The 16244-nt window shown below is 33.9% G+C and overlaps 1 protein-coding gene across 1 annotated transcript; it reads left to right on the top strand.

The window, feature by feature from the left end:
• The first annotated feature begins 550 nt into the window (after nt 1–550).
• LOC114162846 (villin-4-like) lies at nt 551–13070 on the top strand. The gene is made up of 24 exons (XM_028046826.1): nt 551–862; nt 2418–2520; nt 2674–2773; nt 3200–3268; nt 3389–3625; nt 3753–3930; nt 4026–4158; nt 4976–5141; nt 5236–5383; nt 5528–5628; nt 6400–6555; nt 7132–7200; nt 7295–7363; nt 7463–7600; nt 7719–7847; nt 8933–9080; nt 9204–9214; nt 9982–10122; nt 10295–10420; nt 10499–10564; nt 11588–11924; nt 12044–12246; nt 12375–12544; nt 12658–13070. Exons 2-23 carry the CDS (start codon nt 2465–2467, stop codon nt 12486–12488), a joined length of 2895 nt encoding a protein of 964 aa, XP_027902627.1. The 5' UTR covers nt 551–862; nt 2418–2464; the 3' UTR covers nt 12489–12544; nt 12658–13070.
• Nucleotides 13071–16244: the final 3174 nt, after the last annotated feature.

Here is a 16244-nt window from a genome sequence, read left to right as displayed (position 1 = left end):
TTTATCTAAACCACCTCAACTTCCAATGTTTAAACTAATTATATGCATTTAATTACTATCTAACTCGATACCACTACATAAAAAAAAAATCACTTATTTTAGGAAAAGTTCAAATTTCACCAACAGTAACACAGTGCTAAAAATCGCGTTCAAGAGCAGAAATGCGACAAAGTAACACCTGAAACACAGACTGTGGAAACAGCAACAAAGACAACAATCACCATTACAATACCAAGCTTTTTATTTTTCTTCCTTGTCCCACAAAGTAATTATTCAACTTACTTGTGTGACGAGTCAGAAACAGAAACCAAAAAACAATTAAAAAGAGGAGATTATTAATTTATTAATTATTTAATTTGGATGCTGGAAAAGAAAAATATTAAAAACTCAGTTTTACAGTTCATGTGTGTGGTGTAGTGTGGGGTTGGGGTTATGTTGCCGTTAGTGATAAGCACGCCTGGCATTTCATCATTCCCTCGCTTTCTCTCTCTCACACCTCATTTGTTTGCTTTTTTGATTTTTTCTTCACTTTCTTTTCTTTTTCCCCTAAATATTCTTTCTCTCTCTAAATTTCTTCCTTCTTTTCTTCTTCTTCTTCAGTCCCCACTTTCCTCTTCTCACTTTCCGCCACCTTCTTTTTTCCTCCCATTTTCTGCAGCCGCTAAAACCCTCCAATTCTGCGCATCTTATTGGATCTGTGCCTCCTGTTCATTCCGATTCATTCACTATTTTTTTCTTAAATTGTTTTTTCAATTTCGCGATTCCAGTTTTCTCAGCTTGAGGTCGTGCTTTTTCTTAGTTGTTTTTTTTTTTGTTACGACGAAATCGATTGGTGTTGTATCTCTGCTTCTTCTTTCTCCAGGTATGAAGCTCCTTGAATCCGTTTTCGTTACTTTGGTTTTCAGTGACAGTGTTTGTGTTTGATTTTTATTTATTTTTACTCTGCTCGGTTTTCGATCTGTTTCTGATTGGTCTGAAGTGCGATTGAACTTGATTTTCCTGAATCGGATTTGCCGTTTTCTCTCTCTTGTTTTTCGGATGCCGAAAAATTTGTATGCCTGCATGCCTCTGTGTGTTTCTTTATTTATTATTGTTATTATTATTTTTCAAATTCATAGATATTGATATTCGAGATTTTGGGGAATGGAACGACATCGCAGGGAAGTGTTTGAGCGTTTTTAGCGTCATCGTGTTTTCGGGATCAGTCAAGTGATAGTGTGGCGTATTATTTTTTGGTATACGTGTCAGCTACTACCTAGGGATACGGGTAGTTTCTTTGTGCTTTATTGTTACTGCGGTGGCGTTTTGTCGAATGGGTATCTGTCATGGGAGTGTGCATATCGTGGCAGGCGGATGCGGTGGGGTGTGTCGTCTACGAGGAGGGTTCCGGGATTTTGGTTTCTTTCTCTTGTTTTGACAAAATTCTACATTGGATGCCTTTGTTTCTGAAGCTGCTTTGGCGTTGGATCAGTTATCCTATGTGGTTTATATATTTTATTAGGGAGAGTGATAGTATGATGAGTTTATCTTGACCATTCATTCTTATTTGGATGATCGAAATTGATTTTAATTAAATTTATTCTATGTAAGATTGAATGGTGGGTATTAGCTCATTTCACCACTTCCTCTCTCTGTCTGTATTCTTGTTTGATATTATCAGGCAATTATTTCAGAATAGTAGAATTGCTAATGGCAATTCTCCTCGAATTAGTGAAATTTTGCTCAGTGCAGTGCAAAGGCTGTTTTGGTTGCAAAAGTGAGGATGTATGTGTTTTCTTCGTGTACGTATCACATAACTTAAACTTGTATCAATTGATGGCTATCAAAATATTAGCGCTATTAAATAGGTATGCAGGATTGACATAGTGACACAAGATGCATTTTTCTGTTATGCTATTGTCTGTTTTTAAGAAACTTCTATGAAAAGGCATTTGTACTTATTGAAAGTGCAATTTCTTACCTGCTTGTGAACAACCCGAAGGCAGTGTCTAGTTGCTGACAATGACATGCTTAAGAATGTGTACCTTTTCTTATTCTTTCGTTGTGATACATCTTTCTTAACTTGTAAACATGTATTTAGGTAAATAAGCTCTTTATTTACTTGGAATTCCTAATGGTAGAGGGAACTAAATATCTAACAGCTACAATTTGCCGTGCCTGCTCTTTCCCTTTTCTTTTATTGCTTATCGCCAGCAAATCAGTTACTGGTTCTGATCTTGTGTATAAACTATTCCGATTGCTGAGAAACTTCTATACTGTTTGAATAAGTAGTTGTAGTGCCTGAACTTCTTTGTTGAAATTGTTTAGGGAAGCATTCGCACTTCCTTTTTCATCCTCTATTGTCAGAGCTTCGGAAAATTGTTACTTTGATCTCACATTTCTAACCACTCATTATATTATTTATGGTTTCTTTTCAGGGCAATTTTTTTTTTTCAATATTTACTCTAGCTACTAGAAGAGTATTATGGCAGTTTCCATGAGAGATCTGGATCCAGCTTTTCAGGGAGCTGGACAAAAGGCGTATCCTGCTTCTTGATTACATATTGTGCTTTTCACTATTTATCAAATTTTCGTATGTAGAAGATTTGTTCAAGGTTTCTGCCATGTTTTTTCAATTTGATGCTTTGGTGCTGGATCTGTACCCAGTGCATTATTTTCCTTAACCATGTACAGGGGACTTGAGATATGGCGTATTGAGAATTTTAATCCAGTTCCTGTTCCAAAATCCTCTTATGGGAAATTTTTCACTGGTGACTCCTATGTGATCTTAAAGGTCAGCCATTTTGAAATTGCTTATTCATTCTTGCAATGCTATACTCATCTTGGTATATTCTATTTTAGGAAGTTACTATTTCTGTTTATTTTATTGTATTGTATGAACATTTTAATTTAAAAATAATTTTTGTTGGGGCATGACAAACACAATATTGTTATGTAATGACATGTGGATCAATTCCGTCTTCATTTTTCTTTGGAAAACATTGATTCAGATCTCTTCATATTATTCAGTAGAACTTATTTTGGCTACATTAGTTGCTTGTGCTTACTGCATTGTATATGAAACAATTTTTCACTGGTATGAATATTATTTTATTTCTGATACTTTGTTTGTATGCAACTGCTTCAAAAAGTTGCATTGCATATGAATCAGTTTTTAACTAGTATGAATATTATTTTGTTTCTGATACTTTGTTTGTAGACAACTGCATCAAAAAGTGGTGCTTTGCGCCACGACGTCCATTACTGGCTTGGTAAAGACACCAGTCAGGTAACATTTTTCTTTTATATATATATATATATATATATGTATATACACACACACACACACACACACACACACTTTTCTGGTTTAAAGCTAGTTGTACTAATGAGTGTAAATTTAAAACAGGATGAAGCTGGTGCTGCAGCCATCAAAACAGTTGAGCTGGATGCAGCTCTTGGAGGACGTGCTGTTCAGTATCGTGAAGTGCAAGGCCATGAAACTGAAAAGTTCCTGTCTTATTTCAAACCATGTATTATCCCTCAAGAAGGTGGAGTTGCTTCTGGTTTCAAACATCCCGAGGCTGAAAAGCATAAGACACGGTTGTTTGTATGCAGGGGAAAACATGTTGTACATGTCAAAGAGGCAAGTTTGAGATTATTCCTTTGCCATGGAGGTTCAAGTGTTTGTCTTTGTTTTCATTGAATGAGATGCATGAATATATAGAGACATTGTTTTCTTCTTGTTGAGTAACAATTTATGCTGGTTATAGGTTCCATTTGCTAGAGCTTCACTGAATCATGATGATATTTTTGTTCTGGATACCGAATCAAAAATTTTCCAATTTAATGGTTCCAATTCATCAATTCAAGAAAGGGCTAAAGCTTTGGAAGTTGTACAGTATATTAAGGATACCTACCATGATGGAAAATGTGATGTAGCTGCTGTTGGTAAGTGAACAAATATATTTTGATGCTTTAAAATTTAAAGGTTATTACTGATTATTATGAATTGAATGAATATCTATACTCGCACTTCCATGTAGAGGATGGAAAGTTGATGGCTGATCCTGAAACTGGTGAATTCTGGGGTTTCTTTGGGGGATTTGCTCCTCTTCCAAGAAAAACAGCTGGTGATGATGATAAGCCTACTGATTCTCGCCCTCCGAAGCTGCTCTGGTAATATGTTATTTCTGTTTTATCCCTAGTAATTTGTTCTTTTTTTTAACTTGCAGTCTGTTCCATTTTTTTTAGTTAAAATGTCATTTGGATGAAGATAATTGATGCTTACATGTTATTTAGTCTTCTCCTTCCCTCTATTGTTTTTGGGTAATTTTTTTGTAACACTCTTTAATTTTTAGTATCTTAGAGTTTGAAAAGGTGTAAATGGAACGCCCCCTTCCTCTCCTCCAAATGAGACTCCCCTTATTTCACACTTTGACCGTAAAACCCTGATGTCAAGTAAACTTCTAAGAAGTAAGGTTGTAATGACACGCACGTGCAGAGGATACCCATTAAAATATTTTTTAACGTCTAATAATATGATCAAATGAAAATCTTAAACAGTTCCTAGGAAAAACCTGGTTAGTTTTCAGATTTGTGGTATTGCTTGAGGTTTAAACTTGTTTTGTTGTTGTAAGATTTACTCACGTGACATTTCCTGATTCCTATGATCTTTTGATGGTTTTCTTGATGCAAGTGGTTTTGCACACATAAATACGAAGTCATACATATTTTATCTGCCTTTAAGGTTGATTTTATCCACACGTGGCACAAAGTTGAAGGATCAAAGAAGAATCTACCCATGTTTTAATGCATTTGCGATTTGTGAGACCGTATTTTAATCTATTGTTAATACTTGCAAATCTGCAACACTTTTGGTCTAAATGAGATAATACTGAGAGTTTTAAAAGTAATATTAATTATTTGACAGTACACTGATGGAATTCATCTGGTGTATTAAATTCTATTTCTGACGAGACTATCAATTTTGCAGCATTGAAAAGGGACAGGCAGAACCTGTGGAGGCTGCTGATTCTTTGAAAAGAGAATTACTAGACACAAATAAATGCTATATTCTTGATTGTGGGTTTGAAGTGTTTGTCTGGATGGGTAGAAATACTTCTCTTGATGAAAGAAAAAGTGCAAGTGGAGTGGCAGATGTAACCCATTTCTTTAATAGTATCATTTAACATTTTGCTATAAGGTTTAGTTTTGGTGGAAGTTTTGATTATTGTTGCATTTCACCCAAAACAGGAGTTAGTCAGCGGCATTGATAAACTGAAACCCCAAATAATTCGTGTGATAGAAGGATTTGAAACAGTAATGTTCAGGTCCAAATTTGATTCTTGGCCTCAGACAACTGATGTAACAGTATCTGAAGATGGCCGTGGCAAAGTAGCTGGTAAGTGTTAAGTAATGTTACAGCTATTAGCTTATTGCGCCTAAAGTGATCCTTTTTACAATAAATTTTGTCATCAGCAGCATCATTGATAATGTTATAATAATATATTTCAATTTTTTCCCCTTATTGCTTTTGACTTTGTAGCTCTTCTAAAACGCCAAGGAGTAAATGTGAAGGGTTTGCTGAAAACGGATCCAGTGAGGGAAGAACCTCAACCCCACATTGATTGCACAGGGCATTTGCAGGTACTCTGCTAGTTGCAAATCATCTCTCAAAACTGATATTTCTTGATGTAACTTTAATTTGATCAGTTTCTTAATGGTTTTATATCGTTTAATTTATATTTGCTAATGTGAGAATTTATTAGAACTATTGTGAGATCCTTGAAAGCACTATCGCTAATCTAGAAGAGAAGCAGAATACCCAGTGGTTCTGTACAAAAGAGCTTCATTCTATCATACATCTGGAATATGTTAAACTTTGACTACATGATATTCATATTGAAATAAATAAGTAACTTCTTGATATCCTCTTTAAAAAAGTGAATTTAAGATTATGAAAATGAGTTAGTGTAGTATTGGAAGCATACCACTTCATATGCAAATTAGAATGTATACACATGATTATCAAAATCGAGTGTTGAAAACGTATGAATTTATGTTCCCATAATTTGCTCGAGTTAAATCATAAGCAAACTTGATTTTGGAGCAGGATCTGTTGGCTCGCTGCAAACTCAGTTATCTCAACCAAACTTGCGAGCTTGCCATTGAGTTGGCGAGTTCAAAGGGGTATTTTTTTAAACGAAAATGGTGCCATTGATTGTTGTTTTTGTGTGTGAATAAACAAAACTCAAGACTATTAGGGTTTGTTCTTCTCCTCCTCTACTGCTTGCAGTTTAGGGTTCCTTTATACTTCTCTTTATTAGGGTGAAGAGGTGATTTGGTGTGATACAGTTCTAAACGTTACTTTTTTTCTTCTGTTTGTTGACAATAGTTTACTTTACTCTAACTGCACAGGTTTGGCGCGTGAACGGTCAGGAAAAGATTCTTCTTCAAGCTTCAGATCAGTCAAAATTTTATAGTGGAGATTGCTACATCTTTCAGTATACATATCCTGGAGAGGATAAAGAAGATTGTCTTATTGGAACGTGGATTGGAAAGAATAGTGTTGAGGTAAAATATTTATTATTTGATTCCAGTTCCACTTATATGTGATTTTATTATCAAATAGACAAATAATCCGATGGCAAAATGCTCACATATAGACTGTAGCTGAAAGATACAGTAGCAGTTAAATTAATCTGCACGCCTCTTTATGTTTAGGGTATTCTTAGATTGGTCCCTATAGTTCAAAACTATAATTAGGTCCATATATTATTTATTCTTTCGATTGAATCTGTGTTTGGAACCTAACAAATTATTGTTTTCAGTGGTCCTGTTGAAAATTTATATTACCTCATTTGTCATTTTAAATCGTAGGGACTTTAAGAAATGTAAACATCTCATGCTTTTATGAGAGATAGTCCTAGACAGGAATCAATAATTCTCAAAGTATTGAAGTCTGTGGATTAATTTAATCTATATTTTATAAATATGGCTATACTATTTGCAACACTGATAACTGTTCTAGGACTAGAAAATGTTAAATAAATGCATATGAAATTTGTTTCAGTCTTGCTATATATTTGCCTTTGGAGTCTTGTGAATCTATTGCCTGCATTGTTTACAAGCTCTTTTAGTCAAAAACAGGAAGAACAAGCTTCAGCTAACTCATTGGCAAGCAAAATGGTTGAGTCAATGAAGTTTCTTGCTTGCCAGGTAATTTTCTGTAAATTGTCCTTTTCTTTTAGCAGAGATATATTTGTGCTCATTTCTGTCTTTACTGATATTGTACATGTCTAATTAACTGTAGGCTCGTATATATGAAGGCAATGAACCAGTTCAATTTCATTCTATCCTTCAAAGCTTCATTGTTTTTAAGGTTCATTTTACTCTTCTTTCTTTTGGGAACTGAATTACTCTTGTTAGTGAGTGTGTGTAAATTACTGACCATATTACTTTTCTTTCCTTTAATTATTAGGGTGGGCTTGGTGAAGGATACAAGGGTTACATTGCTGGAAAGGAAATTCCTGATGAGACATACAATGAAAATGGTGTTGCATTGTTCCGCATCCAAGGCTCTGGACCAGATAATATGCAAGCGATACAAGTTGAACCAGTATGCCCTGATTTCTCTTTGTAGTAGTGCTATATATTCAGCAATACACACGTTCGAATGAACATGTTTATTTATATTATTCATTTTTTCTTTTTTTTCATATTCTTTCATAAACCAGGTTGCGTCTTCCTTGAATTCCTCTTACTGTTACATACTTCATAATGGGCCAGCTGTCTTTACTTGGTCTGGAAACTCTACAAGCGCAGAAGACCAGGAACTTGTTGAGAGGATGCTGGATTTGATAAAGGTTTGTTATTTACAAAGATATATGTTATAGTCATAGAAATCAAATCCTATATAATCAGAAATATCTAGATTATATATGTATTATCTGGAACATTTTTATTTATTCCCACATTGGAGGATATAAAATCTTTTGTAATTATTATATTGATTCTGTATTCTCAATATAAATAAACCATCAGTGTTATCTCATGAACACGATTTCAGCCCATGTCTCTATCTTCGCTATAATTTAACATGATATTAGAGTTTATTTTAGTAAGGTTTGCTGGACTTATTGTACCATTTGCTATTGGACCACTCACAACTATCTACAGTCCTAGGTATGAGAGTTTTGTTGTAGATCCCACATTGTCTAAAGATGGCTAAATTATAGTATAGGAGTGGCTACAAATCTTTCTTTGCAAATTGGTTTTGTAAGGTTGAGTTAGGTTCTTAATCTACTTTCTGCGTATATAATTAGTGAGAAAATTGTGATGCATTTATACCAACTCTTGGAAGTTAAGTTATATTGATACTAAAAAAATATTATATTAGCCTACTCATCTATGTGAAATTTAAGTTTCTAAACTTTCAAAATTTTTAAAGGGATTAATTGACTAAATTACTCTTCCTACCCTGATAAATGCTTAAGGAAAGCCTTTTATCTCTTTGTGATTCTCAACATCATTGGCAATTAGTTTCCGATCTTTCAACTTCAAGATTTTGAAGGATGAAATGCTGATTTCAGGTTTAGTTTCAAAGCTCAGAAATGTTTAAAACTTTATTTCATTTTCTAAATATACTAAACCAATAATAGGATGTTCTAAACTAGTTGCTAGTGACATTAAACGTTTCATTGAGGAAATATGTCCCTAGGAGGGTTGTTTCTAGTTTCTCACTTTCACCATAGGGTATGTTTACCTTAAAATGGACTACAATGTAGCATATTTTATCTCATAAGGAAAGAGAGTGTAGCTTTTAAAATCAGAGAGGGTGACAGTGTGTAACTGTGGGATTTTTGAAGGGAGGAGAGTATAATTTTCCTTCACATTAAATATATTTTTTATCTGTTTATCTGGTTCTTATATATGTTACCAATTTCTGCAGCCAAATTTACAATCCAAACCACAGAGGGAAGGTTCTGAATCTGAACAGTTTTGGGATTTGTTAGGCGGAAAATCAGAATATCCCAGTCAGAAGATCCTTAGAGAGGCTGAAAGTGATCCTCACCTTTTTTCTTGTCACTTCTCAAAAGGTAAGACAAAGTTTTTTGCTTGCTAAACTGATATTTATCTGTGTTTCCCATCCCCCTTCTGAAGGCAAAGAGCTGACTTGCTTTTGATGGTTTTCTTCCAATACCTGACTGGGAAATGTGCAGGAAATTTAAAGGTGAGTGTAAGCACTGATCTTAAGCTCTAGTTTCTGCATACATGTTTTTGGAATTTATGGAGATTGAATGGTGTATTAAGGTGCATTAAACTAGAACTTCATACCTTGCCTCAAAAAATATATTATTTATAACTTGTCTAGTCGCTTTGTCATAAGTAAAAGCTTAGTGACAATTTTCATAAACACAAGCGACACATTATTTCTATTAAAATAGATGCTAGGTTGATCAGCCTGATACTGTTGGAAAATGTAAGCAATAAGACCCAGACAGGGATTAAATACAGTTTGAAATACACAAACTCTGAGAAAAGTGATTAGTGATGATATCAATGAATGATCAGTATGAAAATTGGGGAGCATTGCTACTGTTACAAAAGTAAGAGTTGAAGATGAAAATGTAAAGACAAGTTTATGAAATTGCAGCAAATGTAATTCGAAGTCAAATTTACATTACTAGTTGTATAATGAGCACTTGAGCAGCAAAATAGAGCAAATACTTCAAACCAACGTAAATATAAAATTTTAGGGAGTTAGTACATATGCTTGATCACTTCAAAGTGGTTCACATTTCCTTTAGAATGTGTTCTGGCGAAGGTTGAGTCTGGCCAATGAGCTATTGAACACTTTTTTGATACCTCAGCTTATATTAGAAGCACATTCATGAATTCTTTAGGGTTAATTTACTCGAGTGGGCTGTGCTACTTATGAAGATAAATTACTTGGATTATTTTCTGCTAAAATGCATTAATCCCAAGCAATATTTTCAGGTGACAGAAGTATACAACTTCTCCCAGGATGATTTGATGACAGAAGACATTTTCATCTTGGATTGTCATTCGGAAATCTTTGTCTGGGTTGGACAGCAGGTTGACTCCAAAAGTAGATTGCAGGCTCTAACAATTGGGGAGGTATGACTGGTTTTACTGGAAGCCATCAACATGCACTATAATTTAGTGGATAGTGTTTTGAAGACTTCGATATGTATCATTAGAAAAGTGTTAGGTTTTGCTTAAGCATTCTTGTGTCTTAAACATCACATGTCATGCGCTGATTTATTGACTTCTTTTTGATTTTGAACAGAAATTTCTTGAGCATGATTTTCTTCTAGAAAAGTTATCTCGTGTAGCTCCAGTATATGTTATCATGGAAGGGAGTGAGCCACCTTTTTTCACACGCTTCTTTAAATGGGATTCTGCAAAATCTGCAGTAAGTTCTCATGTAATATTGATATGACTACTGGTCGTTTTAAAATCCTGACTATTGGCAATTCATTTTACTTTGCAGATGCTGGGAAACTCATTCCAAAGGAAGCTAACGCTTGTGAAAAGTGGGGGTGCTCCCCTTTTGGATGTAAGGCACATTCCCCCTGCCCCCCTCTTACAATAACTAATTACCAATTAAATGTTCCTTGCTTAAAATATTTATTCAAACTCCAAAAGTCAATTTTTCACTATTATTAACTTGTTAGAAAAACAGGGAATGGTATTCTGGTTCAACTTAAAATGGATTTTTCGTGACCCCTTTTATGTAGTAAATTATTGTTGGCATAATAACACATTCAATTTTAAGGATCCATGATAACTGCTGCTAATTTAGGTTTTGTGGAAAACGTTGTAGTCAATACAATGTAGTCATTTTGCATATTCAGTGCCTATCATATAAATAAATTAAATTCATAAGGGTCGTAAAAAATGTTGTAGTAGTTCCACTAGAAAAAAAGAACAGAAAAAATTATTTTTATGAAAGACTGTTTCTTTTCTGCAGCTAATTATAGCCCAATCTTATATTTTACCTATTAGAAATTCTATACATACTTTCCTAATGCTACATAATAAATGTAGGATGTTTGGAAAGATTAGAGTTAGGTGGGTTGTTTGTTTGGAAAATAAAAATCACAGGTTTATCAAAGTGTATGCTTATAAAGAAAATAAAAATCACAGGTGTATGCTTATAAAAAAATTATTAATCTATGTATATCTACTGTTTATGGAAGGAAAGATGATTTGATTAATGATTGGGTGGGTCAATTGTCTGACACCAATATCGCCCCCAAGATTTGAAATGAAAGATTCAGCCAGTTCCGGTTGAGCTACACATGCTTGAGAAAATATAACATTATTTTAATTTTGGGACATGTGTATTCTGCTCCTTGATTAAGTATGGATACAAGCTTGAGTGGTTTTCAGATCTACTTATTTCATGATATAGATGTAATGTAACTAGTTTGGATTTTTACCTCTGATCTTACTGATGTACTTGATGTTTTAATCCGCTCTGCCTTGCTACTTTGGAGGGAAAAATACTTCAGTGTATTTTTGTTTCTGTTTGCATTTTTTTTTTCTTTTTGGTTGTTGAACACCTTGTATATTTCAGAAACCCAAACGGAGAACACCGGTATCTTATGGGGGAAGGTCAAGTAGTGTGCCAGATAAATCCCAGCAGCGTTCATCCCGCAGCATGTCTGTCAGTCCTGATCGTGTTCGTGTGAGGGGCAGGTCTCCAGCCTTTAATGCTCTGGCAGCTACTTTCGAGAATCCTAATGCTAGGAACCTTTCAACCCCGCCTCCAGTAGTTAGGAAGCTCTATCCAAAATCCGTGACACCAGATTCTGCAATACTGGCACCAAAATCTGCAGCCATAGCTGCACTTAGTTCTTCTTTTGAACAGCCACCTTCAGCACGTGAAACTATGATACCTCGGTCACTTAAAGGTAAACAATAGATAAGATAATTAAACGTCCCTCTCCCTCTCCTGCTTTGAGTAATTCTTTTAGTGTTATAATTTACTTAAAAATATGCTTTCTGTTTATTTGGTTGTTGCAATGTGAAGTGAGTCCAGTAATGCCTAAATCAAACCCTGATAAAATTGACAAGGAGAATTCTGTGGGCACTAGAGTTGAATCTCTTACCATACAGGAAGATGTGAAAGAGAATGAAGTTGAAGATGAGGAAGGGCTTGTGATTCATCCGTATGAACGCCTTAAAATAACAGCGACAGACCCTGTAACAAGTATTGATGTGACTAAGCGCGAGGTATAAGGGATTATCTGGCTATAAAATCTCTTCCCTAGTTTTTCATCCTTTTGTTGTTTACTTTATTCTTTGTAGTTGCAATTAAAAAATAATTTTTATTTCATTTTTTTGTGCTATGATGTATACAGACTTATCTATCATCTGCGGAGTTCAAAGAGAAATTTGCGATGACCAAGGATGCCTTTTACAAGTTGCCCAAATGGAAACAAAACAAACTCAAAATGGCTGTTCAGTTATTCTGATTCTTGAAAGTTTACTTAGCCTTCTGTCAGCTCCATGCAGTTTATTTAAGTTGCAGGTAGAAGAAATTTTGATTATAAAGTTTTAGTTATTCTTTCTTTGGTTGACATTTTTGTGTTTACTTCTGGTAGTGTTTGTCTTAGACCTTAAAGGAGTTATTCTGTTTTGCAGTGAGGAACTAAACATGTGGAAGTAAAAGGGGACAGCATCAGTGTATTTTTTAGCATAGCTGCATCTGCTCCCAAAAAACTTTTCATGAAGAGAAACTAGAGATTTTCCACCTCTCTCCCATCTCTTTCCAATGGTTTGAATGTTTAGGGTTATTTCTTTGTTGAGTTAGCGTGTGGCATTAATTTTATAGGCCAGAGTTTGTTTGTGAGCTTGCTTTTATTTTGTTATTTTTGGGGTCTCATGTTAGTCTTCATTTTATTTTTTAATTTAAATTGTTTTGGTAACGCAATCTGGGTTGCAAATTCGGTCTACTTAGGTTGTATTGATATTGAGGATGAAGTGTGTACAGTGAGTGTAACAATCAGTCAACTCGTAATTTGTTTTGGAAATAAAGTGTGATTCTTTTTTGTCAATTGCACTTTCGAACCAGATTCCCTCAGCTTAATAATATACTTGTAACAAGTTAACTTGCATTGTAAATTTATCTGGTATTATAGTAGCTTTAGACTTGATGTTCAATCTCATATATACAGTCCAATTTCCTTATTTCCCGCAATTAATCTAAATTCCTCAGTTTGACTAATCTTACTACGGACTCAATTACATTTCATGAGTTTTAAATGAATAAAAGTGCCCTAAGCTCACACAGAAAGAAAAGTACTTCCTGATTTCAGGGGATTAGAAACTTGACTCGATCAAATAATTGTTGGAACATGAACCTTCCGTTTTTGTTATTTACACCAATCCCCATTTTTATTGTCAACTTTTTTTTCCAGTAGCGCTTTTATACTTGAGTTTTTTTTTTTTTTTTTTTCTGTCGAAAGTTAAAACAAGGATAACTTCAGAACTTAAACTCTTGAAGTCATACGTTTTGAAGAGAAAAGAAAAAGAGACATTTTTGAAACTCGGATAAGGTGTCGAGCGTCTGTCTCGTCTACTCTTTCATTTTCTTTTTATCATATTGTTCCATTTTCTTAGAGTTATCCTTTGAGTTGTCCTACCCGTATTGTTTTTCTCTCCAAAAGTTAAGCAGTGATGAATTTTGGGTATAAGGATAGGTGCTGCTATGAGGAAGGAGGAGAGCAACCAAACTGTAAGGGTTGCCCGTTTCGACTTTCTAAGGTATACCAACAACTCATAATAAAGCTTTTGGCATTCTGTTAGCATTGGTAAATTCTTAGAAATTCAATATTAGATTATATTGTATTTAAAGGTCGGTTACACAATAAAAAGTTAAAAAATTGGAAATAAATATAAAAAATATTGAGATTATATTTTGTGGTCTATGTTTGAACATTTATGTCATTAATAGATGATAATAGCTTAGGTGTACCTAGTTGCATGATTTCGAAAGAAGATCACTATTCCTTAGACTCACTTAGACATCCTAAGGAAGAGGTCACCTTTGGAAGAAAAAGTTACCAAAGGTGTAGTTGCTTTGATAATATTGAGACATGGACAAAATTTAGTGGATCGGAGACATATCCATTAACTTCGAATGATATATCTTTCTCGTAATTTATTTCATTTTAAATTTGCTTATTAAACTTATGTATGACAAATGTATTCTTACTCTGACCATGATAAATTTCTTTGGATATTGGATATGAGATATCTCAAGATGTGGGATGTATTGAAATGTTTTAATGTTTTTTTAATCACGAGTAAGTGTCAATTGAAGAGGTCTTGCTAAACGTGTAGAGAAAATAAAGTTTCCACGACCGTGATTATATGAAATAATAATAGTGAATAATAATAAAAAATAATTCTAACAATATAAATATAAAATAATTTTTTTCAATAATAATAGTAAAAATAGTTGACTTCATTCAAACAAAAAGTAGTTCTTCGAATATTATTTATTTATTTTAATTAATATTGTTTGATAAATAATTCTTATCTATATTGTGACATCTAGAAAATTATGTTTTAAGAGTGACAATATTTTAAACAAATGAGATCTTATTATATTTAATAATAAAAAGTTTACATATAAATATAAATTTCATAAAATGATTTTATTAATTAGTAAACACTTTATCTCACTAAAAACACTTTTTAAGAACTTTTTGTTCTAAAGTTTTTCATTATAAATTCATCTTTTTCGAAGATCGGAGGTCGCTAGAGTAATTCTTGTGGTAAGTTCTTTACATCTTTACGATTAATTTCCTCAATTGAGTAAGTTGATTTTTTATTCTTTTTTCTGGTCAATTATTCTTGTGCATGCATGTGAGCAACTATAGCTCATATGTGACTTCTAAGTTTTCATTGTGGGTTTCTATTGATCAGTAGTTCTAATGATGTGTCCTGATCATGTCTCTGATGTTCATAGGTTGAGTTGTGCATTTTAATAGCTGGAACGGAGATTTGATACTCCTTAAGTTGTTTGAGTTTTCTTACAAGTAAAGGGAGGGGAGTTAATAGTTTTTAGAGTGAGTGAGTTGGATGTTGCATGCTTGTGGTTTACCTGAATTTGATGATTTAACTGTTTTATTATGGTGAATTATTGATGTCTATGCTGGTATGTTGGATTTGTGATTAATCAAATTAAAATCTATATATATTATAATGTGGTGGCAATCGAGGAAAATGGAAATTTAGTCATTGATTCAGTTGATACTAACTATTTTGAATTAAAAATTGTTTTAAACCTGTAGTAGTAGAAGTACCAATTGGAACTATGAAACAAGTCCAGGTTGCTCAAGAACAAAAAATTTAAAGTACACATATATGGTGTGAGGTTAAGCGGTAGTCTTCACTGTTGAGCGCTAAAAAAGATGAACCCTCTGGGGTTGAGCGCTACCTAAGTAGCGCTGAACGCTAGGGACCTGTGCATGTCTTGGAGCATTTTAGCTCTAGGACGTTAAGTGGTGTCCTCTGGCGTTGAGCTCTAATTTTTACGAGGCATATGATGTTGAACACTAGCGTTGAGCACCAGATTGTCCTATTTTACTATTTTTATTTATTTGAAGGTCCTAAGTAGGCTTGAACTAGATTTCGTGGTTGTGATTGCTATAAATTGAATTGATTAGATGATTTAGCATGTGTTGTGATGGTGATTGAAAGGATTTCAAGGAGAAATTTTAAGTATTGGTATTTTAGTGTATGCACATAATGATTCAATATGGTGGTATCCTTTCTCTAATAACAACTCACACTTAAGTAGAGTAGAATATGTTATGTCGAAGAGAAGAAGGAGGTCTTAGCCACTGCACTTGATCATGTCCTAGTCACGAAGGTGATTTACCTTATGAATGGTTGGGTAATAACCCTTGAGGTCAAACTCTGCAGAAATTGAAAACTACTACGGGTATACACCACCAGTGAGTGTGATGTTAAATGTATGTACCCGAATAATCGAGTTTAGTGTCAATTGTTTTTATGTTTATATACATACCTGCATGTGTTATCATGTAACATGTTTATGGTTTTATATGAATACTTTTGTTTACATTAGCTTACTCTGTTTTTTGTTGCATATATGTGTGTGATTATTTCTTTTACAATGATCACAATTATTTAATTGTGTGAACATAAAAGAATACAAGTGAGAATATTGTCTTTTGACTAACAGTGAAGCAGCAATA

This window comes from Vigna unguiculata, chromosome 9, assembly GCF_004118075.2.
Source record: "Vigna unguiculata cultivar IT97K-499-35 chromosome 9, ASM411807v1, whole genome shotgun sequence".
In the NCBI taxonomy this organism is placed as follows: Eukaryota; Viridiplantae; Streptophyta; class Magnoliopsida; order Fabales; family Fabaceae; genus Vigna; species Vigna unguiculata.
Note: the sequence above shows the minus strand (reverse complement) of the source record. Positions and strands in the feature narration are given on the sequence as shown.